The 25,242-nt window shown below is 37.8% G+C and overlaps 1 protein-coding gene across 8 annotated transcripts in view; it reads left to right on the top strand.

Annotated features, from left to right (window-relative positions):
* Positions 1–25,242, top strand: part of eps8a (epidermal growth factor receptor pathway substrate 8a) — a 68,128-nt gene that overhangs the window by 39,896 nt on the left and 2,990 nt on the right. For 6 of the 8 annotated variants that reach the window (XM_042334996.1, XM_042334995.1, XM_042334999.1 and 3 more), the window contains 18 exons: positions 1,097–1,144; positions 5,475–5,539; positions 6,229–6,390; positions 7,402–7,551; positions 8,060–8,142; positions 8,718–8,860; positions 9,787–9,860; positions 11,103–11,229; positions 11,382–11,470; positions 11,870–11,944; positions 12,765–12,913; positions 13,152–13,335; positions 14,335–14,468; positions 16,339–16,450; positions 16,738–16,884; positions 20,979–21,207; positions 21,563–21,743; positions 22,698–22,830. In XM_042334996.1, coding sequence (XP_042190930.1) covers positions 1,097–1,144; positions 5,475–5,539; positions 6,229–6,390; positions 7,402–7,551; positions 8,060–8,142; positions 8,718–8,860; positions 9,787–9,860; positions 11,103–11,229; positions 11,382–11,470; positions 11,870–11,944; positions 12,765–12,913; positions 13,152–13,335; positions 14,335–14,468; positions 16,339–16,450; positions 16,738–16,884; positions 20,979–21,207; positions 21,563–21,743; positions 22,698–22,830 — 2,285 coding nt within the window. The remainder of the gene's footprint in view (positions 1–1,096; positions 1,145–5,474; positions 5,540–6,228; positions 6,391–7,401; positions 7,552–8,059; positions 8,143–8,717; positions 8,861–9,786; positions 9,861–11,102; positions 11,230–11,381; positions 11,471–11,869; positions 11,945–12,764; positions 12,914–13,151; positions 13,336–14,334; positions 14,469–16,338; positions 16,451–16,737; positions 16,885–20,978; positions 21,208–21,562; positions 21,744–22,697; positions 22,831–25,242) is intronic. The other 2 variants (XM_042335001.1, XM_042334997.1) reach the window with 2 other exon arrangements.

A 25,242-nucleotide genomic window follows, 5' to 3' on the forward strand; every position in this document is an offset into this window, starting at 1 on the left:
TTACGTGCTTTAGGAGATGGAATTGCTGCTTATTTTACTCCCCCCACCCCGATTTAGCTATTTAGCTGCAGCTGTAACTTTTGTGGCAATGCTTTAAGCTAAACCTCTTGGGTTTTCACTCTTGAAAACTTCTCTGGGAAGAGCCAAGCCTCACCTCTTTTCCCTTCGACTGATAGACAGCCTGGCAGAGGTTGGGAGCTTGCCATGTAGTGAGGTATTGTGGTGAAGCTGCATGCTACCACTCATGGTACACCAGCACACTGCACTCTAGGCTTCTTATTACAAAACTGTTCATTTGGAGATTAGAACAGTAGTTTTTTGTAGTTCTGTTAAAGTATAGATATTGTACAGTATCACCTTGGCTACCAAGCCACATTTAGAGCTGGGTGTGGCTTTCAGTGACGTTGTTTATTATGATCTGACAATACCAATTAACTAGAAAAGCAATGAAATGAACAGTTAACCTAATGTATTTGCACTGTTTAATTTAAAAAGAAAAGGGAATGAATAGACTCGCAGCACCTTAAGTGATCCGAGTTGTGACTGATCTGCACTTGATCTCTGATACAAATGTTAATTACGCTGAACTGTTCAGTATTTTAGAGTTACATGACAGTAGATCTACACTGAAAGAACCGTGAACATATGTGCTGTGTTCCTTGTTGCATCCACAGCATGAGTTCTCAATATAGTCCTAGACATCTGCCGCTGAGTGAACTTGCAACTTTTCAACGAAGTATATTCATGGAAACACCACTGGTGCACATATTCACGAGTATTGTTTGTTCACAAAATATTAAATGTTTAAAATTTTGCGACACTATTAACAGCACCTGAAGATGTTTGTGGTAAACATTTGAACCCTCTGTCACGTGAGTCACAACGAGCTGCTGTGACTATGGTACAGATCCATCTGGAAGTTTATTTAATAAATAAGTGCCTTTTTCTTTTGCTTCATATATTTATTTAAAAGAAACTGCGGCATTTTATTATATTGCTTCATTAATGTTAAATGAGTTGCACGTTGGTGAACATAATTTGATTTACATCTGGACTTCTGGTGAGTACAATGTTTTGCTTTCCTTGTTTGTCCTAGGAGTCGATGGATTGTACTTCTTCCGTTCTTCAAAACATAAAACGAAAGGTAGATACAAACCAAATCTGGTTTGTATTGTTTCTTTAGTGTGAACCTCTGCACTATATATTGCACCAAATCCCACAATGTTCACTTACTGTGTTTTTAATTGTTTTCAACAGGAAGGTAACTATTATTCCAGTATGGTTAAAAGACTTGTTCATCAACAAATCATAGAATCATAGAATTATACAGCACAGAAGGAGGCCATTCGGCCCATCGTGTCTGTGCCAGCTCTTTGAAAAAAGCTTCCAAATCAATCCCACTCCCTCACTCTCTCCCCATAGCCCTGCAAACTTGTCCTCTCCAAATAATTATGTGTTAACTTAATTAACTTCTCCTTCTCTAGGAATATGGGTCACAAAAAATACCTTATAAGTGGAAGTTTTAACAGAATTAAGATGGACTCCATTGATGTAAATTGTATTGTCATTGCTGCAGACTTCAGTGGAACACAAGCTTTCTTTGACTTCATTACATTAACAGTGTGGAATCTTTGAGCTGAGGTTGGGCACCACTGGGTTCAGCCAAAGTGAGCAACTAAGGAGATTAATGGAATCAGAGCCAAAGGCACATATTCTACAGAGAGCGTAACTACAATAGTATCGTGGTAGAAAGGTGCGATTGCATATCGTTGGTGTACTTCTGAAAGCTTATTCTATGCTTATGATTTTTTAATGGACAGTATTTAGAGGACCACGGTTCGAACCTTGGAGTACACTGATGATATTGGGAATGGAAGAAAAAGCGGGTAGAAATAGACCTATGTGACATCAGTGTCAGATATCAATACTACTGATAAAAGGAGAGTGGAATGGTTAATGTGTCAATCGCAGCGAGCCACAGTCAAGCTGGGTGAAATTTATGACTGATCAAGCAATGTTTTAGACTGGGGTGGGTGGGAAACTGGACTAAAGGCACTCGGAACAGGAAGTTCAAAGACCTTGCCAAAGAAGGGAAGGTTAGAGTTGAGACTTTGTTTAATAGCTTTTGCTCATTATTCCAGTGTGTCTGCATATGTTAGTATTATAAGGAAGAGATGGCACATAATGATTATAATTTTTCAAAGCCAACAATACAAGTAATGAAACAGTCTGTAGATCTAAAGACCTTTGTAATATATTTCAGTGATGTAACTACCCTTTATTTTTGAACTATTCACATCTTGCTTTAATTATTAAGTGTTGTGAGTAACCCCACTGGGATGTAACAGTCTAGAAAGCTCTGTAGCGAGCATTACCATACTTGGGATTAGAGTAAATGGATTCTGTGGAAAAATTGGCATCATCATAGACTCGAGGGGCCAAATAGCTTCCTTCTGTGCTAGTTTCTATGATTCTGAGATTTCTAAAATTAAATGTTTCTCAAAAAATAAACAAAATCCTAACATTTTTTTGCATGATGTTTTACTACCCACTCTTGCCAGCAGTGATTCAATGCCAATCCTGTTTTATATAAAATTACTCAGAATTGTTTCTGAATAATGAAATGGCACCAAACTAGCTCTTGACTGCCCCTAGTGTACATGATGTACTTGAAATTGCTCAGTACAACCTGTAATGGTTTAATTTGTGTGTTTCTTGTTTGAGTAACATATTTTAGATGACGCATTTCTGTGATCCACCCAGAATTCCATTTCTTTTGAGAGTTTGGATTATGAACAAGTCCTTAAACATACTGTATTTGTTTAGTGGCTGCTTTTCTCATTCACCCAATGGTGTAAAATCTAGTCGTCTATGATAGAAATTTAGGAATTTAACATTTTGATTTAGTTTTACAGCCTCTTAGATCAATAAAGTAGTCTTATCCTAAATGTGTACCAGCCTTATTCACCATCTTTTACTCTTAATTGTAGATACCACAACAACAAACCTCTGTCATCTGCAGACTTCCACATGTATGCAGATGACACCTAAATCTAGTAGTCCTCCTCCAGCTGCGACCCGAGGTCTGCTGATGTTCTGTCAGCTTGCTTGTCAGGTATCACGGCCTAGATGAGTGACAACTTTCTACAGCTGAATGTTGACAAGATAGAATGAGTCACTATGTCCTAAATCTATGGAACACTCTTCCTCAATCCATCTCTCCGCCTTGCCTCCTCCTTCCCCGTCTTCAGATCACGCCTGAAGACCTTCCTTTCAACCCCTTCCCCCCGGCTTGGTGTCGAGCTCTGCCACTATTAAGCACTCAGACGTTATCCCACCAGAGGAAACTATATAAATGCAGTTTGTTCTTGTTGATATTTTAATTCCTTCCCAACTTTTATTTTTTAGTACCAACCTCTTGAAATGGAACGTTAATTACACGATTTTGTTTTCAGGGTTTAGAGAAAACAGATTCATATTGTCTTGCCTCATTTTATGAAGCGGGAATTTAAACATCAAAGCAATAAAGACCTGTGTAATATTGTCAATCATATATATTAATAATAATAATCCTTGCATTTGATATAGCTGCTTATCACGTCTTCAGGACGTCTCAAAGCGTTTCACAGAATATACTGCAAAGTGAATTGACTGAATATTTTGTGGGCGAAAGGTAGCAGTCAATTGTGCGCAGCAGTGTGGAGTCCTGTAGCTCAGTGGTTAGAGCACTCGCTTTGCAAGTGAGAGACCTGAGTTCAATTCCAGGCAGAGGGCGAAACCTTGGGCAAGTTTCCTTACTCCACACAGAGCCTAATAATAATCCCTCCAAACAAAAAACAATAATTAAAATGGTCATTTTCAATCTACGACTGTTTGTGGGACATTGCTGTGCGCAATTGGCTGCCGCGTTCGCCCACAAATATACAGTCAATTCACTTTACAGTGTGTTCTGTGAAGCGCTTTGGGACGTCCTCCCGACGTGAAAAGCGCTATATCAAATGCAAGGATTATTATTATAGTGTCCCACAAACAATCATGGATGTTGACTGATCATGACTTTAATTAAGAGCAGCAGTAACAGAGCACCAAATCTATGTGTTAACTAACTTACATTCTCCTGTTTTCCCTTACAAAAAAGGTTTTGTTGTTCTAGGCTGGGGATCATGTAATCTTCCCCCTGCCATGCCTTATTCATTTAGCAGGTGCAGTGTCAAAATTTCCTGAATCAGTATACTATCCTTCCAGAGAGGTCATGCAATGCAGGTGGAAAAGGTTTTTAAAGGGAGTACAATTGTATAACTTTGTCCTCAGTGATTCTCTGATGTTGTTGGCCACCTTTTTTAAAAAAAACATCATATCACCCAAGGCAGTCGTGGGTTTGACCACTGGTCTGTGATGGTATTTGAGTTGATATGAGCATTCCTAGGGGAGGGAGGAAAAACTAAGCATGGGTTTCTGTTCCAAGTCATTATCCAGTGAACCAGAGGTAAAGTGTTCATGTGAGCCATTTGGTAAAGATAGAATTGGATGGTGCACAGATAGAATCAGTCATTATGCTTGAAGTTGATTCCTTCCACAAAGATGGGAGGGAAAATGAGGGAAGAAACTCAATATTCGCTATGTGGGTTGTTCATTGATAGATCTGAAAAGTATAATTGCTTGCTAACGCAGGAAGAAAATTCATTCTAAACTCAGTTCCAAAATAGTTTCTAAATTTGTGGCTTGATGTACAGTTGAGGAAATTAACTATTGGTTCCAATACCCAATGCAGAACGTTGGTGAATTTGTTCTTTGACACTCTCCCACATTTCTGAGAATTGGATGGTGCTGTCAATTTAATACTTAAATTCCAGAAAGTTTTTCAGGATGTTGGTCACTCTTGGAGAGAGATAAGTGCTGGCTCAGGTAAATTAATGTCTCATACTTCATCGAAAACACTTAATTATTTTTTGCTACTGGACTCCATTGAACTGAATTTTAAGCATAATTAGGGATGGGGCACACATTGTGATATTATGAGAGTCCATAGGAAATGAGGGTTAAATGGAGAATGGATCTCATTGTGGTATCTAGAAATGCTCAGCTGTATGTGTTTGAAAAAACACCTCTGATGTATTGCATTTTATATTTTCACACATCATTGCTGGATGATTTCATGGATCTTGCCTGAACAGCATGCTTGACTATTATAGTTTGAAATATTGCATGTCAAAGAGTTTTATGTTTTCAGCACATAAATTTGAAATACCAGGTAGCAAATATAAGGCACTGTATTTGTGTATACGTATGTGATATATTAATTATATATATATATGTATAATATATAATTATATATAATATTATGACGGCTTCTGCCATCTGTTGAGAGTTATATGGAAATGCTTTCAAAAGTGTTTCCTCTCACTTTTGAAAGCAGAACTCCAATTTACTGTTTGTCTTTCAGATATTGATTGTTGCCTTTTTTTATTCTACAGAACAAAGGAAAAACTATGCAAAATCAAGTGTTATAATGCCTGAAACCTCACAGTATCGCGTTGAGGTAACTTGGGGTTTTGGATTTAATAACTTCAGTGATAATCGATCATCAATGTGAAGGGCATAATTTTAAGCCAATTGAGAAGCATACTGGTAAAGCCACTACTAGAATCAACTTTGGCAACCTGTTCGTTAATTTACATCAATCTATCTTAGACCTTGAACTACTTAGTTCTTCCCAATGCATTGTGTAAAATGTGATAATACAGAAACTGGCCCCTCGGCCCACAGGACACACTTTACACAAACCCGCCGCCCATCCTATTCTTATCTCCTAAACCCCTCTGTTCCCTTCTCCCTCATGCATCCATTAAAACCACAGCCTCCAGCTGAGTTCCACATTCTCATCACCCTCTGTGTGTCAAAGTTCTTCCTCAACTGTTAGATCTACCAACTCTCTATTAGAAAGAACTAATTTACATTTTATTAACTCATTTCTAAAACCGAGTATCTAATTTCTTGTTGAAAAATCTTGGTAGGATGACCTCTCAGATGCAGTTGTTTGACTCACCCAGTACGGATGATGTAGTTGTATTTAAAAAAGAAACAAACACTACTATCTGGGAATCCTATTGTAATTACATCCCTGTGAATCAGAGGTTATCGTGTTGCACAATCACAACCGAATATTGTCTAGGTGACAGCCGAATGGAGCAAAATAGATGTGTCAATTTATTTTCTGTTTGGAAATAGCACCTGACAACTTTTATCGTGGATCGTAAAGATGCTATGATAACCATAGATGATGGGATAAGAAAACTGAAACTGCTGGATGTGAAGGGCAAGGTCTGGACCCAGGACATGATCCTACAGGTGGATGAGAAAGCCGTCAGCTTGATTGATATGGAGACCAAGGTAAAACAACACTTAAAAAAAAGGAGCATTTTTTCACACAGTGCCGTATTTGAAAAATACCTTATTTNAAAAAAATCAACAATTTATTTACCACTGTATTATGAGTATGTTTAAAAAAAACTAAACTTGAAATTGAATTGCTTCCGTAAATGAAAGCGTGAATGCTGGAATAAAATAGCATCTGAGATGGCTTGAAAGGTTTTGGGTTCATTCTTTTTGAATTGTACACATTTGCAGCAGGTGTTTAATTATCACTTCCCCACCTCTTGCTCTTCAGTGGTGAAAGTACAGTTGTAGCATAGTTTATCAAATGCGTTATTACTGCGCAATCTGGGATGAATGGTGTTCTGTCACTTGCCTGATTTAACATGGTATACTTTTTGTTTTCACTGAAGATGTGTGACAAGAACTGTTGTTAAGGGGGAGTTTTGCGTTATAGTGCCCATCCCCCCCACCCAATTATAGCACTCCCTCATTTGAAGTGTTGGTGAACCTGAACCCACGCTAACCAGAAGCTTGATACATCCAACCCCTGAGGCTGACGGGCCAACTTCCCACACTAAATAAAGGCTGTCTTTAGGGTTGTCAGATATCTCTTCCTGACCACTATAGGTGGATATAATGTACAAGAAGCAGCACAACGTTTCTCGAATGAAATGACATTGAGCACAAGTAAATGAGTCATAGGAACCCTGGCAAAGAGGTTCAATCCCACATGCTGCCAAATTTCTGCTCCTGGATGCAGCGCTATGGGAAAAGTACGAGTGGTGTTGAGCTGTGTTCCATAGAGGAAGGAAAAGTCATTTATATGCCACTTTAGTGCAAACTCCAGATTTAATTCAGAATGGCATTGGCAAAAGCTTGATTGGTTAGCTTCTCTCTTGGCTGCAGAAACTAATGCAACACTGAGAACGCTGGTGGAGAAAAGTGGGAATAAAAGAGAGTGATTCACAATTAAAGGTCACTACTTCCAACACAAACATAACTTTGTTTAATGTACTTTCTCTGCAGAACGAATTGGAGCACTTTACCTTTAACACAATCCAGCATTGCCAGTCTGTGATGAATGCCTGTAACTATAACTCCATTCTGGCACTTGTTTGTAAGGAGCCGGGCCAAGGCAAACCTGACATTCACCTTTTCCAATGCGATGAAATTAAGGTGAGCAAATAATTTACTGTGTTGTGTCTACCTTTCAACACAGGTTCAATATATTTTAAAGCACTATGAATACATTCTTCCCATGTTTATTGCTGATTTTATAATCCAGAAATTATGACTGACTTCTTGCCAAATGTTTTTGGCTGCTTGCATACAACTACTGAGATTTTTGCCATCTCAATAGTTTCCTCTCCCTCCAGTGATTTAAAACCTCTTCAGTTGCACACTTTTACAAGGCCAAAGGGGTAGGAGATTATACATTTCGACCAAAGTATTATTTGATAAAAAAAAGTTTTGTATCTGTTAGAGCTAATCCAGGCAAAAGGGAATTGCCTAGTTCTGTATCTAACCATCATTCCCATCTAATAACTTGCTTACAGATACTTTACTCAAATCGCTTTGAAATATTTATTTTGCGTGAAAGGTGCTATGTAAATGCAAGTTGTATTGCATATAATATTTCAAATATCCAATCATTATAGTTCAGTAGCTTGTTATTCTTTTGCAGGCTGATTTGATCCATGCAGACATAGAAAGTGCAATTGCTGACAGCAAAACCGGCAAGCAGAAAAAAAGACCTGATACTCTGAGGTACAAAGACACATGGGACAGTGATCATTGCACTGAGCAATGTCCTTGTTTATTCACTCAATTTTTTTTGGTAGCTATCTTTCATGTTGGGTTAACCTGGAATATAAACAGAGTTCAGTGGATTTTAAAGCAATACGCACCATAACTTTTTATAAACACCAATTATCTATAATTTAAAGTGGGTACTGGATATTGTAAGTTTTTTTTACATCTGTGTCGAAAGGTAATTTTTTCCTTGTTTTATTCTGCAGTTCCAAATAATAAGAAAGTGTGTGAAAATGAATACCAAAACATATAACCTATGAGAATCTGTGCATAACTTGTACTTGTTTTTAATGGTTGTTGCTATTTACGTTTGCACATGAAACCTCCTCCTGACGCGAAAGGCACTATATCAAATGCATTTTGATTGTATGTTTGAAATGTATTTAATCATAAATTTGCACAAAAATTTTTGGACAATGTCTTTGAGCAACTGAACCCATCTACAGATATAGATGTGATGAAATAGTACACTTGGTGTACAGTATTTTTTTTTGAATTTGACTCTATTCTCTTTCCTTATGAATATGTAGAATGATCGCAAATGCAGATTCCTCCACCTCCATCCCTCCACCTCCGAATGCCCCAGCTCCCGTCCCTCCAGGAACAGTGACTCAAGTGGATGTTAGGAGCCGAGTTGCAGCTTGGTCAGCTTGGGCCTTACCTGTAGATCAAGGTGACTCGATGTTTCTGATGATGCAGTCTGCTTTATAGAACATTTATTTTTGAAGTAATTTTGTTGGGGTTATTTGGTATGTGAAATGGTGTGGCACAATGTGAAGAAATTGTAATTTGTATCAATTGTTCCCTTTGGAGAAACAAAACAATGGAAATATTTTGAAAGAAAATAAAATTCTTTTACACTGAAGGAAGAAAACACCTTAAATGAGTAATTTGAGATTTCAAATGCGTGTTTTTAAGGCGTGCAAGTAAATTCCATTTTAATTAAGTGTAATATCGGTTAGATTGCACTTAATTATTTTTCTGCTGTTATTATTCCTGTTTCCTGAAGGCAATAACTCACTACGGGATATAGTTGGTGGTGGTAGCACTCTGGTACCTGGGTCAAATGAACAATTATGCAGTTTACCATTAATCGTGTGCGAGTGAGGGCAGGTTAATCAGCAGTGAGACAATGTCCCTTTCCCGCTGAGCATAATTAAAGACTCACACCTGGCTCACTGAAATAGTTAACACACAGTTTAAACAAAACCTCCTCATTCTTTTCATTAAACTGTTAGGAAGCCTTTCCTAATAAGGTTATGTTCAAACATGTGTGCAGACAGTAATGCTGGTGATCTTCTCTATACATATAACAACAGCAGTAAGTAGCACCACAATGCATACATAGAAAATCATGGAAACTGGAAGCAGGTTATGGTATATAATTTGGTGAGGGCTGGTTGTGATATAACTGGAGGGGTGGGGAGAAGGGAATTTGCTCAGCCATCATTGTGGAAATTGGGTTATGGTTCTGTGATCTTTTCAACCATATCCTCAGATTAAAAAGATGCTGGTTATGATGAGTTCCATCACTCCTAACAGTGGTTTCTGAAATGTGCATGATGTGTATCTGTTAAAATGTCAATGTTTTCTCATCAGATGACAAACAGAGAGTCTTCCATGAACATGAGGAAACTCAAGATATGACAGCAGTCCGGATTGACCGCGATGTGGTATGACATAATCCATAAAACTCCGTGGTTGGTGCAAAATTTAATTGGCATTTCCAAACAACAAATATATTGCCTTGGGATTTTTTCTTATTGTGAGCTTCTGACTTAATGTTTGTTGCCCTGAAGAAGATGCTCAATATAATCAGCCTGGGGACTCCTTTCCTGATTATGGTTGCTGAATAATGAATCGAGCCAAGGAGCAATCCGTCCCACTTGCCTGCCTTCAAGGCAAGCCACTCAATCCCTTATTTCAGAAACCAATATAATTCTCTCTTGAACCCATCAATTCTATTTGCTTGAGTAGCCCTTCCACCAGTAACTGATTCCGCAAGTCTATTACCCTTTTCTAAGAAGAAACTGCTCATTGTGCATAGGCGGACCTAATCAGTCACAATTTCAGCTTTCTAACCAAATCATGTAAGCGGATAATTCATAACGGCCATGGATTTCTGCAAAGTAGAACTTCTTTTAAAACTACAAGTGATTTTAATATTAACTTCTGAAATATTGCCTAATGGAAACATTTTGAGTTAATGAGTTAGCTACCTACCTATCTGCCCGTACCCTCCGTTCCTCTGGCTCCGGTCTGCTCCACATCCCCCGCGCCAAACGCCCTACCATCGGTGGTCGGGCCTTCAGCCTCTCAGCCCCGAGGCTCTGGAACTCTATCCCCAGTGCCTTCGCCGCTTCCTCCCTTTCCTCCTTCAAGGCCGGTCTCAAGACCTTTCTCTTTGACCGTACCTTCAGCTCCCCTCTCGACTCTGTACCCCCTCCTCGCTCCCTCCCTTCCCTCCCCTCACCATTTCCCCCCAATGCTCGGGACCTGACCCAACTGTACAGCACCTTGGGACGTCCTCCTGATGTGAAAGGCGCTCAATAAATGGAATCTTGTTGTTGTTGTTGTTGTTGTTAGGTGTAATTATTGCAACCATTTTATGAATGTGACAGTTGGGGGGGAAACTGGACTAACACTTTCCAATTTGCATACTCTAAAGGTGTTTTGTTACATTAGCCTGATCCTCAAATGTAGTTGTTCCACAAAGACAAAAATTGAATTGAAACTATTTAAGCATTGAAGGTTCAGCCTTACTTTCTTATATGCTTATGAAGCTTTAGCATAAACATTAATAGGATTAACATTTTGGCAATCCAGAGAGGAATTCAGTACAGTTTGTTTATCATAAAGTTATATATTAATCTACCTTTTTCTAACTGGATTTTTAACTCTTCTATTTATAACAGCAAATTTTGAACCATGTTTTGGATGATATTGAAGCATTTGTGGTTAAACTGCAGAAGGCAGCTGAAGCATACACTGAACTTTCCAAACGGAAAAAATCGAAAAAAAGTAAAAAGAAAGGACCAGGAGGTAGGGTGTGTACGTCTCTGTGTCTGTGCATGTCTGTGTGTGTGTGTGTAATATATAGTGGGTCGACATGTACATAATGTTTGAATACTCCCTACCCCTAACATAAACATTTCCAGTATTGATAATAATTATATTTGTTTTACCTTCACTAGAGGGTGTTTTGACTCTCCGTGCAAAACCACCGATACAGGACGAATTTGTAGACTGTTTTCAGAAATTCAAGCATGCTTTTAACCTTCTGGTAAGTTGGAATGAGTTGCATTTCAAAATTTAAGTGGAACACAGCGGCAGTTTCTCTATTTTACTGCCATTACCACCTGATTGTAGTGAGATTAATCTGTGGCTATAAATTACAATATCCTCCCTCACTGCTCAGTGACCTGGAGCGAATGATTATGAATTGCTGCATTTCACTTCATACTTTCTGCAGTCCTCCCAATGTGAAAGGCACTATACAAATGTAATCTTGTTGTACAGTGCAGATTTTACTGATAATCAGATAACAGTCTGATTCTTGTGTGCAATAGATGTTAAACACTGAATGTTCTTTGGAACTTTGAAAACGTTTAAAGGTTGATATTCCAGTTATAAACTGTTTCGATTATTTGTCAGTTTAACTTGATACTGTTTTTTGTTATAGGCCAAACTAAAAGTACACATTCAGAATCCTAGCGCAGTAGACCTAGTACACTTCTTGTTCACACCTTTGAACATGGTAAGTTTACAAGCAACTTTACAAAATATAAAACTCACTTCAATCACTATTGCAGTGGTGGGCAGCATTTGGGGCCTCATGAAGTGCCCCCACTCACTCTCCCCCCGAACATACAAATGAGTCAAGGTAACCCATGTTCAATTGGTAGTGTTTTTTCTTGATTGATTTATGGCATAAGTAACGAAATATTCAATCAAGAAAATTTGTTTCATTGACTGATCATAAAGGTTGGTCGCCACTGCACTGTTGTATTTCACCTCAGCGATTGAAGTAAATTTTATACACACATTGATTTAAGCAGAAGTAACATTGAAATGAAGTAAATAAATATTTTGTGAAAACTGCAGATTGCTAAAATCTTTATTTTTGGGATACTTTTCTGCAGATATCATTAAATTTTCTAATTGTGTCACTGCTCTCCCTTCTGGATAAGACTGTTGTTCTCCAATGTCAGTGCTACTGGGTAACTTCAAATAGGATTGTCAATAAGATTGTTCGTGGAACCCAGTGCAGAAAAGGGACACAAGCTTAACTTTAATAAGTTTAAAGAGAACAAGTTCAAAATGGAACATTCTGTTCAGTCTTTAAACAATCATTATGGTTTGGTGGTAATTTTCAATGAATCCTACAACTTCAGGTTTTCGCTTAAAGGTGTACCTATGATTTAAGGTAACTAATGTGTTTAACCATAATGCAATGTGAGCCTTTGAATAATAGTGATACACTGTGTTTGATTTATGAACATTCATTAGATGTACAGCTGACACAAGATTATGTGCAGTTTATATTTCCGACTTTTTGACTTTGTGTTCTGTTGCAGGTTATACAAACAAGTGGTGGACCCGAAGTGGGTAGTTCTGTTCTCTCTCCACTCTTGACAAAAGATGCCATAGATTTTTTAAATGCATGCGTCCTATCTGAAGAAAGACAAGTTTGGTTTTCTTTAGGTGACACATGGACTAAACCAAGGCAAGTTCATTAGAATCCTCATTCGTCCATCTTGAGCATCTCCAACAATGCATCGCATCCCTAGCACTGCATTGGAGTGGGGCTTTGTCCCCTCAATTAATTTAACCTATCATTAGTTCCTAATTTGTTCCACTACAACTATAAACAAAAAATGAAAGTGTGTGTAAATCAGTAAAAATCTCTAAAGACTGCATTATGATTACTTTGCGAATGTTCTATGTTATGCTTTTCCTTGTAGATCAGAGTGGCCCAAAGATCAGTTTGTTCCACCCTACATGCCTCGCTTTAGAAATGGCTGGGAGCCTCCATTGTTATCTTTCCTGGGAACAGCACGTGAACAAGAGCTAAATAATTTAGCTGAGTCTGTGGCAAACGCAGAGCACCAACGCAGGCAAGAAGAACAGAGGAGATTGAGTGAAGAGGTATGTATTTGCATTGTATACCCTTACTCTGGAGCTTGATGGTGGCTTTTCAAAAACTATAATGAGTATTTCAATTGAATTTTTTGTTATGTGGTAATAGATTACCAGTGGCTGAGTGAATTAATGTAACATTGTTGGTGGTTTAACAATGAGTTTGAAAGAGAATCCTTGTCAAGAGATCGGTCCACAATTAGAAACGTATACTTAAGGGATGTCAGCCAGAACTCAGTTCTTGTAGCGAACCCTGCCTTTTCCTATCAGTGATTTGAACAGTAGGCAGTCTGGATTCAATAATTAACCCTTGAGTAGAAAGGTATTATTGGATTAAGCGGAGCATTGGGCTAAATCCTGAACAATCTGTTTGGGAAACTGGAAAGTATTACCCAACCGAAAATACTTTATTTAAATTAAAGAACATTTTGGTGCCAAATGAAGCAAGAATGTAAAAACATCAAGCTGATTACATTTTAAAAGACCAATCCATCATTTTATCACTAAAATTAATTTTCAGCAGAGTACTTACGAAATAATGTTTAGTAGTGACACTGTACATTTCTATTGCACTGCACTGTACTTGTAGGGTGAAGCCACAACACGTAAGATTCATTCCAGCTCTGTCACTGATTAACTAGCTGGTAATAGCGGCTAAGATGCCCTTGTACATCTGATATTTAATCCTTACTTAAAGGATTTTTTTTTAAAGCTGTGGCCAGTTCATCTCTGGTGCAAGGGAACTCGTGTGATTAGGTGAAATACTTGGGAACACATGCTTGAACACAAGTCTTTGTAATTATTGCCAAGAGTCCAGGTCTTCTATCACACAAGTACATTCTGAAGTACAATGAAACGTTTGAATCAATCACAGAAATGCATTCAATTTCCCAGGGCATTCATTGCAAATCCTGTGTTAAAGTTAAAGTACAACTCTTGATGATTATCTGCGACTGGAATTGCTATTTTCAGGCTTATCCCAGTGTTATGTTCCATTTTGTCTTTCAGCAAGCGATTTCACAGGAGTACTTTCCAGCTGACGGGTATGCATTCAACAAGTCAGTTTGCAAGGGACGATCTGCGCTGCAGCAAGGAACAGCTAAAGCTGGCTTTCAGAAAAGTAGTAGTCGACATGTAGATAGGTAACATTTGGTGGAATATACCCATGTTGCTGTGGAGAGCTGTCCTGACTTTGTTTAAACCATGTAGAAGTGAGGATTTCTTATCCTCCATTCCCCTTGTGATCATTCTCTTGAAAATATTTCAAACTACTAAATAAAATCTGATGATTCATTTATTTATTTTTTTAATTTAGAATATTATAACCTTGTGTTTGGATGCTTGTTGAAGTGGTGGTGATGTGGTTGTTAGCTGCACTGTAACAGTAATCTATAAATTTTTAATTGCCTGTAATCCTTTCAGCCTGCAACACTAACCTCTCTCTATTTGTTTTCCTATTGACGTGGCTAACAAATGAGATGCAATCTCTAAATAGGATTTGTTGCTTTATTTATGCTCAATATCTGCTCAAAAAGACTGACTAAACTAAGAAGACTAACTCTTTGATCGGAATGTGTCCCATTCCATCATATTTGAATGTAGCACGTAGTTAAGCGCTCTGAAATGCTATTCTGTGTGAGGGACGTTATATAACTGCAAGTAGTAGTTGTTAATATGTTGTGACTCAGAAGGTCATCGCATTCATAATATCTCCCTTCCCCTCCCTTTCTCACCCCCCCCCCCCCCCCCGCCGCCAAATATACATTTAGTACCATTCAGTGGTGTTCTGTGAATACTGAACTCAACCCTACCAATAAGTAATCTTGCCCCATCTTAATACACATTTTAATATGCTTTTAAACCAATTGCAAGTTTTCAGAAGACTCCAACTCACTTATGTCCCTCGGGGAATATTCAAGAAATGCCTTAGGTAAATTAAATTAGATTATATTGCAGTCTAAATGAATGTCTTAGAATTGCATTTATGACTCAATTTGCATTGCTATTGAAATTCCCCTACAACTTTGCATGAAGCATCTTACTAACTTTCTGGTGATCACAGATCAAGTTTTCATTTGGAGTGGTTTTCTGAATCAAACTGTTAGAATTTGAAATTTAAGATCTCTTGCCTTGTCCGTTTTCTCATTTGTATAAATTGTGCCTTTTTCAGTGCATCCCTGTATCCTATTGTTTCGATGTGCTGTAATTTCTGATGTGAACTATTCCTTCTCTCCACTGCTACATCAGAGTCTGATTACTCTGATTCTTTGTTTCTGTCTCAACAAAGTCAAAACCGCTTTCCACAGTACTTGATGATTTAAATAACTTATATAGTAGCAAAAATGTCAAATTTAACTTGGATATTTTTGGTTTTACAGTGGCTCTGAATGCTAACAAAAATCCTTTATAACAAGCTAAACAAGCACTTTGGAACAGCAGCAATGAGTTTACATTATGCAACCTGATGTTTTGTTTTGACGATCTGAATTTGTTTGGGTGTTGCATTGAATTTTAAAAAGTTAATTCACCCCAAACTTAATTTTAGTACTTGTTTTACTGTCTTGATTCTATAAGTTCTTTGAATATGTGAATTTATGTTCAGGAATTGGCCAGGTATTTGCTATTTAAAATATTTTAGGATCGTCACCATTCAGATTATGTTTAGGTAATGCATCACATAATATGTTCGGGCTGCTAGTTCTATGCAAATTACAATCCTGAGAAAAGGTAGACGGAGATATAATGAGGAAGTTTGAGAGTCAGAAAGAACAGTGTAAATTGTTCAAGGGAACTGTGTCTATAGAGAAAGAATTATAGGAAATATGGTGATGGATAAGGAAAGTTTATGAAGCTGTTGGACTCGTGCCTAACATCTCTTATTCCTAAAATTTCTTTGTTAGGACAGTAATTAAGGGCAGAGAAAGCAGCTGCTTAATACATCCTTGAAATATCTCTTGTTAGTGTCGTTTTATTTCTTTAATAATTTGTGATATTTTAAATTTATCTTTTAAGAAATTATGAAGCTTATGGTAAAGTGGATCCCCCGAGACTTGCCAAATCAAAATATGATTTTGTAGCAAGAAACAGCAATGAGCTATCCGTTATGAAAGATGACTTACTGGAGGTAAGACTATTCTTATGTACAATAACGCACAGCGTTTTATTTTGCCAATTTTTTGTTTTGTAACTGGACTTGTGTCCCTTGCACAATGTGTCATTGATGCTTGCACACTCCGTTTCACAGATTGCATCACCAATGCACTGGAAAATCTGTGTTGTATCTGAATGAATAGCCTGAAGGAAAATTCTACTTAGCTCTATTGATCGCTTCTTGCTTAGTGGTGTTAACGTGTGTTAAAATCCAACTTGTAGTCTACCATGTAACTGATGTGATTTTATGATTTGTTGCAGATTATTGACAATAAGAAACAATGGTGGAAAGTGAGAAACCAGAGTGGAATGTCTGGGTATGTGCCAAACAATATTCTGGATGAAGTGAAAGATCCTCATGAGTCTGGAGAAGGACGGTCTGAAGCTCTCTACAGTCAGACAATTCAGGTAAATGTTCTTCTGTGTGTGTGTTTCTCTCCTTAAAAAAACATTTCTGTATGTAATTAATTGCTTTAATTTTCTTATTCTGTCTCAGCAGCTACTAATGCCAAAGAAGGAATTTGAGTTGTTCAAGGTAGGGCCATTGTTTGCCCGAGAGAGTGAATTTGCCCCAAATCCAATCTATCCATCTCTTATCTGACCCTAAATTGCTTTTTCGTTAGGAGAGTTCTATAGAACTCTGCTATTTCTAGTTACTTTTCTTAACTTGTAGCCTTTGGCCTGATTTCTTTAACCTGTTATTATGTGTAGTTCCGATTTGCCCTATTTAATGTCGGTATCAAGTACCAAATACATCTTTTAAAAAAAGTTCACCGTGTATATTTTTAGAATAGCTATTGAAGTCATATGTTTATGTTAACTGGTTAGAGCTGTAGGGTATTGTATAATTGTTCACAAACCACATCCCTTTAGTGTTTTTTCAAATTTATTGTGATCTTTGGGACAAGATATTGACGTTCCAGATTTTAACAGTATATATTTTTAATGCTTTAAACCTGTAATTATTCATATCATTGCTTGAGAGCAAAGGAAGTTTCAACATTGGGGTAAAATTTAAGGGTTTTTCTTACACTAAAAGTTGATTCTGAGAGGTGCTTTATGTTAATAATAATAATCCCTGCATTTGATATAGCGCCTTATCACTTTGTTGCGAAGTCTCAAAGCGCTTCACAGAATATACTGTAAAGTGAATTGACTGTATATGTGTGGGCGAAACACGGCGGGCAATTGTGCACAGCAGTGTCCTACAAACAGTCGTGGATTGAGTGACTATATCGTGGAGTCCTGTAGTTCAGTGGGTAGAGCACTCGCTTTGCAAGCGAGAGACCTGAGTTCAATCCCAGGGAGGTCAGGGCGAAACCTTGGGCAAGTTTCCTTACTCCACACACCTAATAATAATCCCTCCAAAACCAAAAAAAACAATAATAAATTGGTCGTTTTCAATCCACGACTGTTTGTGGGACATTGCTGTGCGCAATTGGCTGCCGCGTTCGCCCACAAATATACAGTCAATTCACTTTACAGTGTGTTCTGTGAAGCGCTTTGGGATGTCCTCCCGACTTGAAAAGCGCTATATCAAATGCAAGGATTATTATTATTATTATTGTCAAAATAATAAGTAAAATAATCTTCAAAGCTAATGGAGGCTTTTGTTAAGACCAAGGCATGAGAGATGCTCTGTTTCTTAATGGATTCAAGGATAATTACCACTTTGAATCTGCAAGAAAATGTCATATATCAACTCCCAAATGTTGCACTAGAACAGTAGCACACATTGTTGTCCAGTATTTTTGAATCATTTGATTTTGGAATCTGTTAGCAATAGGTCCACATGGAATTCCTCACACACGTAAAGCAGGATTTGTGGGGTCTACACCACAAGAGGTATCTTTGCATTCGTCCTTTTGAGTTTAATTGTGGGGGTGAGACCTGGAGGCAGTTGGACCAGTCAAATCATGCAGTGTAAATGACACTATCTGGTGTGGTGGTGGGGGGATGGTGGCAGGAAGAAAACTAGATAGGATAAATTTTTACTTCTGCAGGAAGCCAGGCCAATGGTATTGATGTGTGACTGATGTCACCTGCACTCCTAGACTACTTTGTTTGAAACTTGTAGTGTGCCATATTATAATTTCTATTGCATTGAAAATGTATTGAATGATTGACCAAGATTTTTGATGTATGACAGTGTTTACATTGTTTGCAGTGATTTGCAGTGAATAGTTGAAGTGCATGATCTGGACCTTTATATACTGACTGAGTAAAATAGAATAGCACTAATGGTGGAGTTATGGATAGAGCTGCAGTTTATGCACTAGACAATCACTGGTTTGAATCCCAGTCAGTGGCATGCAGAGAGTTTACTCGTCTCATCTGGTGCTGTGTGGCTCCATCCTTCATAGCCAAATTCCACTTAGAATCATACATTGTTCAGTACAGAAGGAAGCCCATTGCATCTCTGCTGGTGATCGCTCTCCCACTGTGGCTGTCTACTCTCTCTCCACATATAATCACTTTTTCCACCTGTTATATTTTTCCTGGTTCCTACGTACCATCACCTCCAATGGATAGTTATTGGATCAAGTCCATGTAGAAATACTGTACATGATATTCTCTTCTAAATCCAGTGCTTTACTCAACTTTAACTTGACCTCTGTGGTATCCTAGAAACAGCAAGACCAACAAATTACATTTGTAAAGCTAAGTTTGAAGGTTTCCTGCTACCACATTGATACTGTTAGGTGCCACTAGATTAATTATATATTTCAAGTAATGTCTAAAGACAGATTTCAACTGTATCAATCAATAGATTTGTGCAATCTTGATTCAGGATATGAATATTTTGGCAGTGAAATAATTTAGCTCTCTCTCTAGGCCTACAAATACCCTTACTATCCAGACAACATTATAGGGTTCTTTATGCAACCCGTATCAATCTGTCTGAATTGATCATCTGCTTTCAACTCACCGTTGAAACTCAGCATGTTGTCTTACATTTCCTTGTCTGTTTTGTGTACCTTTTAGTGTTAAATAGTAGGCTTTTCAGCAAGCTAATTGATAGTTAATAGTTAGCAAACCTTTCTGTTGTGAGTTTCCCACCATTACTGATAACCAAGAGAACCATTGTGGTTTCTCAATGCTACAGATGTTGATGTGGTTATCAGGTTCTGTTCCACTTCATCCCTTTGTTTTATTTTTCTGGTTCTCATTTGCTTCAATCATTTGCTGACAGCAATTACTTGGAGAACTTTCAAAGGTAAATTGTGTGTTCTACCTGTGCTCGTAGGCGATGTGGCTTGGCTGGGATCTATTTTCTTAAAATATTACCATATGCTGTACAATTTCCTTCTTGCATTTTTTTAAAAATACAATTAAGTATGCAATGCATTCTATTCCTTTCTGTATGTGGATGAATCACTTAATCCGGACTGCAGGTGTGTTTATGTTTGGCATGGGTTAACTCACCACCTGTCTTTCGAGTTCTTTTTGCCTTGAAATTGCTTATAAAGCATGCATATTTTGGATTTAAGCTCTGTGCAACGATCAAAAAGAATTTAAGAACCATCATGAGCGTCTGCAGGCTATGATTCACGCCTAGTCCAGGGTGAACGGCACAACATCACATCAATAGAGAATGATATCTTAGTATTTAAGTTCTAACAGGTGCTTGCTGTTTGGTATCAGGGCATCCAAGAAAGAAGGAAATGAGGGAATACCATAAAAGCAAGAGTTTAATCTCAACAGAAAGAAACACAATTGCTGTACTCAATTTTGAGATGACCATGTCTATAAGCTAAGGCCTGATAACAATTTTTAAGTTGCAGTGGGGGAAAAAAACTACTAATCAAGATTTGATTTGACACTGCAATTGGGTTTTAATGTGTTTAGGAATTTTGATCTGGTATTGAAAAAAAACTTTATGCTTCTAGGGTGATAACCTGATTACTATGTGGCTGAACTCTTTATTCAGAGGATTTTTTTTAGTCTACGGTTAGAATTGCCTTCAATTTGGCTTTTGTTGTTTTTAAGGGTGAAATTTGATAGTCTACTCTCTTCTCTGATGTGCCACTAAGGATGCAAATTGTTCAATCTCGGTTCTGATTCCAGGGAGACCACTTGTCCCATCATTGCGATGACAATAATTGAGTTGAACTTTTTTTTAAGAGATTAGTCGATGTTGCATCCAAGTCGTCTGCTTATGAATTGGGCAAATACAAGAGGCATTTGCAATAATACCTGAGGCAAAGCGATATTAATGGAGTATCACTAGGGCTTTTACTCATATAGTTGGCCAAATTGTAACCTGAGTTTTAATGGCCAATATACAAATACATCAATTCTTGCCCTTTGGAAACTACATTTTTATTTTTATCAATGTCAACATTTTGCCCTTTCAGGTTATTTTAATTCTGGTTATGCCTTTTGTAGTACTTTTTGATAAATCACTAATATTTTTTTAAAAAAGTGTTTAAGACGAGGTATTTGTTTGTTGGTCAATATTTCGCAAATACATTTTTGACAAACATCTGTTTTGTCCACAGAAACAAAAGTTAGATTACGTTCCAAGATCTCTCAATCCAGTACCTCCTGCTCCTTCGCCTCCACCAACCCCAGCTCCAGCACATATGCCTGGCTCTGTTGCATCTCCATTTTTAGGTGGTGTAACTAAAGGATCTTCCAGAAATATCAGCCGGCAGAACAGCAGCAGCTCTGTTGAAAGTAATGGTCCGCTAAGGGATAGTCCGAAGGACAGACAGATCCCACTCAATCGTAAGTTGATTTTGTACCTGTATGCATTCATTCAAATTAGTAGTAGTAATAATAATAATTGTTTCATTTGGTATAATCATCTCATGTGGACAAGCCACTTGCAGCCTCAGATTGCAATATTCCTTTAAGATAACCGTAAAAAGCGAGAACTTTGCTTCTTAAATTTATTTTAATCTCCTCATCACATCAAAACTTCTTGAAACGATTCACGGTATTATCAAGTTTAGTGACTGAACTCAGCAGCCATTTGTGCCAGAAAGCTCCAACACAGCTGCGAGGTGAACGAAGGAGTGATTTGGAGGATTGTTGGCCAGGACACAGACTCATTTGTACTTGTACACTCTTTGCCCTGTAGGCAGGAAATCTCATATGGAAGAAGTACAGGATGAGCTGGTGCATAGACTTACAATTGGACGCAGTGCTGCGCAGAAGAAGTTCCAAGTGGTGCGGAGCAACAGTTCTACAGTTACTGTTTCCTACGAATCATCTCCAGAAGAAGTAACGGAATGGCTTCTGGCTAAGGGATTCAATGCTGTGTAAGTATACTTTCTGGTAAATTATACAAGAAAGACGTGATCCAAAAGGCTTTCATAATCAATATCTTTCTTGCAGCAAGGTGAAGATTTTAGCCTGGAGGATCAACTGCAAGAGTTATTATTGTTACCTGTATTAAACTAAATGAAATATCACAAAGCTTTTCAAAACTAGTTGTTCTAGCTTTCCCTGAGGCCTATTGGAATGGAAATAGCTTAGTAGGAAGTCAATACATTGTAGATAAAGAAAACTATTGCAGGTATTCTTCTGTGGCTTATTTTCAGCAGCTAGACTTTTTTCTTTCTGTCTTTTGAATCAGTCTGGAGCCTGGGAGGTAAAATACACTCCAATTGTGACAATCAACGTTTGTGATCAAGGGAATCCCTTGATCTGATTATAATATTATATTTGATATAGTGCCATTGGCAGGATGTTTCAAAGTGCTTCACAGGATTTATTGTAAAGTCTATTTTGGAGGTGAATGCAGCAGCCAATTTTGCACAAAACATTGACCAATAAACAGCCATGAAGTGAGTGACCAATTTTATCTGGAGAATTGTCAGCCACGACACCAGCAGAAACTCCCTTCTCTTTTCAAATAGTTCCGGCACATCTGCTTCATTATTAGATTACTGGAATGAAAGGGTTTCACTGAGTAAATGGGAAGATTTGTGAATCAATATTTTACAGTTACCTGGCACACAATCTACATTTTGTACTTAAATCCTTGAAGCTAAACTGAAATTCCCTTTTCAAGGATGTCAAGTGTACTTGTGCATGAGTGTACGTTTGCTGCATTACAGAAGGCCTGAGGCAATAGTACAGTCAAATGAGTCTCGTGTTCTGGTGCTTGTTGCCTAAGAATCGCTGCATGGCAGATCTCAACACCTTTACTTTCACTAGCATGCTTGCTATACAGAACAATTTCCTAATGTTCTGATTTCTCTCTCTTGCAGTACGGTGAACAGTCTGGGAGTACTCACAGGAGCACAGCTTTTCTCTCTAAACAAGGACGAGCTCAAGACCGTTTGCCCTGAAGATGGTGCTCGGGTTTATAGTCAGGTTACAGTACAGAAGGCTGCATTAGAGGTAATATTTTCTTCCTTCTTCAGACTAATGTAACATTAAGATTGCTGCTGGAGCATATTGTGATGGGGAAGTGCTAATTAATTTTAAATAAAAATAAAAATTCTGTCAGTTTTGCTAATTGTTTTACTGGTCACAACAGCTGGAATTATCAGAGTGAAGACATATGCACTCGTATGAAATTATAAAAGTTTTTAGGTGCAGTTCTACACAGGACTGACATTGCAATAAGAAACTTCAAAATGTATTTCATTTGGATAGCCAAGTCATCGACATACACTGGGGAGAATATTCACAAATGGGATTTGATGTACTTACTGCGACTTAAGTTTGTGAACATCAAAAGCTAATTTGAGATTTTTTTTGTGGAACACCTTATTGTGGAGTCCTGTAGCTCAGTGGTTAGAGCACTCACTTTGCAAGTGAGAGACCTGAGTTCAATTCCAGGCAGAGGGCGAAACCTTGGGCAAGTTTCCTTACTCCACACAGAGCCTAATAATAATCCCTCCAAAACCAAAAACAATAATAAATTGGTCATTTTCAATCTACGACTGTTTGTGGAACATTGCTGTGCGCAATTGGCTGCCGCGTTCGCCCACAAATATACAGTCAATTCACTTTACAGTGTGTTCTGTGAAGCGCTTTGGGACGTCCTTCCGACGTGAAAAGCGCTATATCAAATGAAAGAATTATTATTCTTATTATTATTATTGCAATTTACAAAAGTAGTGTGAAAAAGGTCTGCTGAGCAAAAGGCTCTATGAGATGATGGTAGGTAGGTATTCTCAAAGGATGGTATGAAATGACGTTAAGGAGCTTTGTCATCTATGCCTCTCTAGTTTTATTAAGAAAGATCAAACGATTATTTTCTATGCCCAGTCCACTATCTAGCATTAGCTAGATAGATAGCCACCACCAGATTCTACCTCAACTGTGTTGCATTTTCGAGGTCTATTATTCAATTTGGATGAAAGGTTTTGATTTCTGCTTTGGTTTCTATTGGTAAGAATGATTGCTGTGATTCATTGCCACTTTAATAGGAATTTTAACTCTTATAAATCACCTTGACCAAATTCTGTTTGAGGCTATATCCGTTTATTCCAAACCTGCAGGAATATGTGGGGTTTGCCATGTGGGGTTTGTCATTGAAGCAAATGTTTAAAAGTCCTGATTTAAAAAAACACAGAAATGTTACTGGTAGGATTGTATTATACAATGAACCTTCAATATGTGGTACTTCAAATTTGTGCATTCATATCCCTAACCTGGAGATGCCAACCCCAGTGATGTACAGGTTCCAGTTGTGCACTTCCTGGTAGCTAAGCGCTCAAGTGCTCTGGGGAGCTATCCTGGTGAGGGACACTATATAATATAACTATTATGTTGTTGTTGTTGCTAGTTTTGTTGTGGCATTCGCCAAGGCCTGAAAGCAGGTTAGCTGACTTCCTCTGCTGGAGGTGGAACATGGAAAGGAAGAATGAGACAGAGAGAACATTTTTCAAAAGGAGGCAGTTTTCCCTTATCACTCTGTTCCAACTGCCTCATCTACTGCCATACAAAAAATAGTTAATACAGGGTGATCAAAAAGTCATAATAATTACCCTATTATCCAAACAAAATCATTCCTGTAAGACTCATTAGACATTGTAATGGTATCAGGACTTTTTGGTCACCCTATACTTTTTATAAGTTGCCCTTTATAGGATTATTTTGTTTTGTCAAATATGCTTGTTGTATGAAATTAATAATATTTAAGACTTAAATCTGTTAGTAATTGTGCATGTAATGATGAACTGCTTAAAAACTCTCTGGTTTGGGCTGGGTTGTGTTGGCTTGCTTGTGGTTTCTTGCTGTTTTCCTACTTGCAGGTGCTTTGCTGACTCCATGGGTCCTGACTTTCACTTGCTATTCAAGTTTAAGTAACAGTAAGGTTACACCTAACTTTCTCTCTTAAATGACAACTTTGAGCGCCCTTTTGTAGGTCCAAGCAGGCTGGATTAAATGCCAAAAGTGCCAAATTTCAATTTGATTTTGAATTTTAATAAATGGTTTTGGTATGTTTAAAATGTATGTTGAGTTTGATATTTGATATTTCTCTTATATCGATATAATCTGTACATTGGATTCTGAAATGCAGCCTCGCTAAACCAACAAAAAGAAAAAAGATTAGCCTTTGAGTACTGCACTGGTTGTTCTGCACCAAAAGCAAACATTTACCACGATGTGTTAATCCTTGAATACTACAAAATGAATGATTTGGTGGTGCTATATTTCCTGAAACCATCATATGGCAAGTGGTTCCAGAAATTTACAGCAAGCAAACTTTTTAAGATTTTGTGATATAGAAATGATTTCTGAAATGTAATGGTATGTCAGTACTCAAAGGATTAATGACTGCCCCTCCACCACATGCAT

The sequence above is a fragment of the Callorhinchus milii genome, unplaced genomic scaffold (assembly GCF_018977255.1).
Source record: "Callorhinchus milii isolate IMCB2004 unplaced genomic scaffold, IMCB_Cmil_1.0 Scaffold5, whole genome shotgun sequence".
NCBI classification, from domain to species: domain Eukaryota; kingdom Metazoa; phylum Chordata; class Chondrichthyes; order Chimaeriformes; family Callorhinchidae; genus Callorhinchus; species Callorhinchus milii.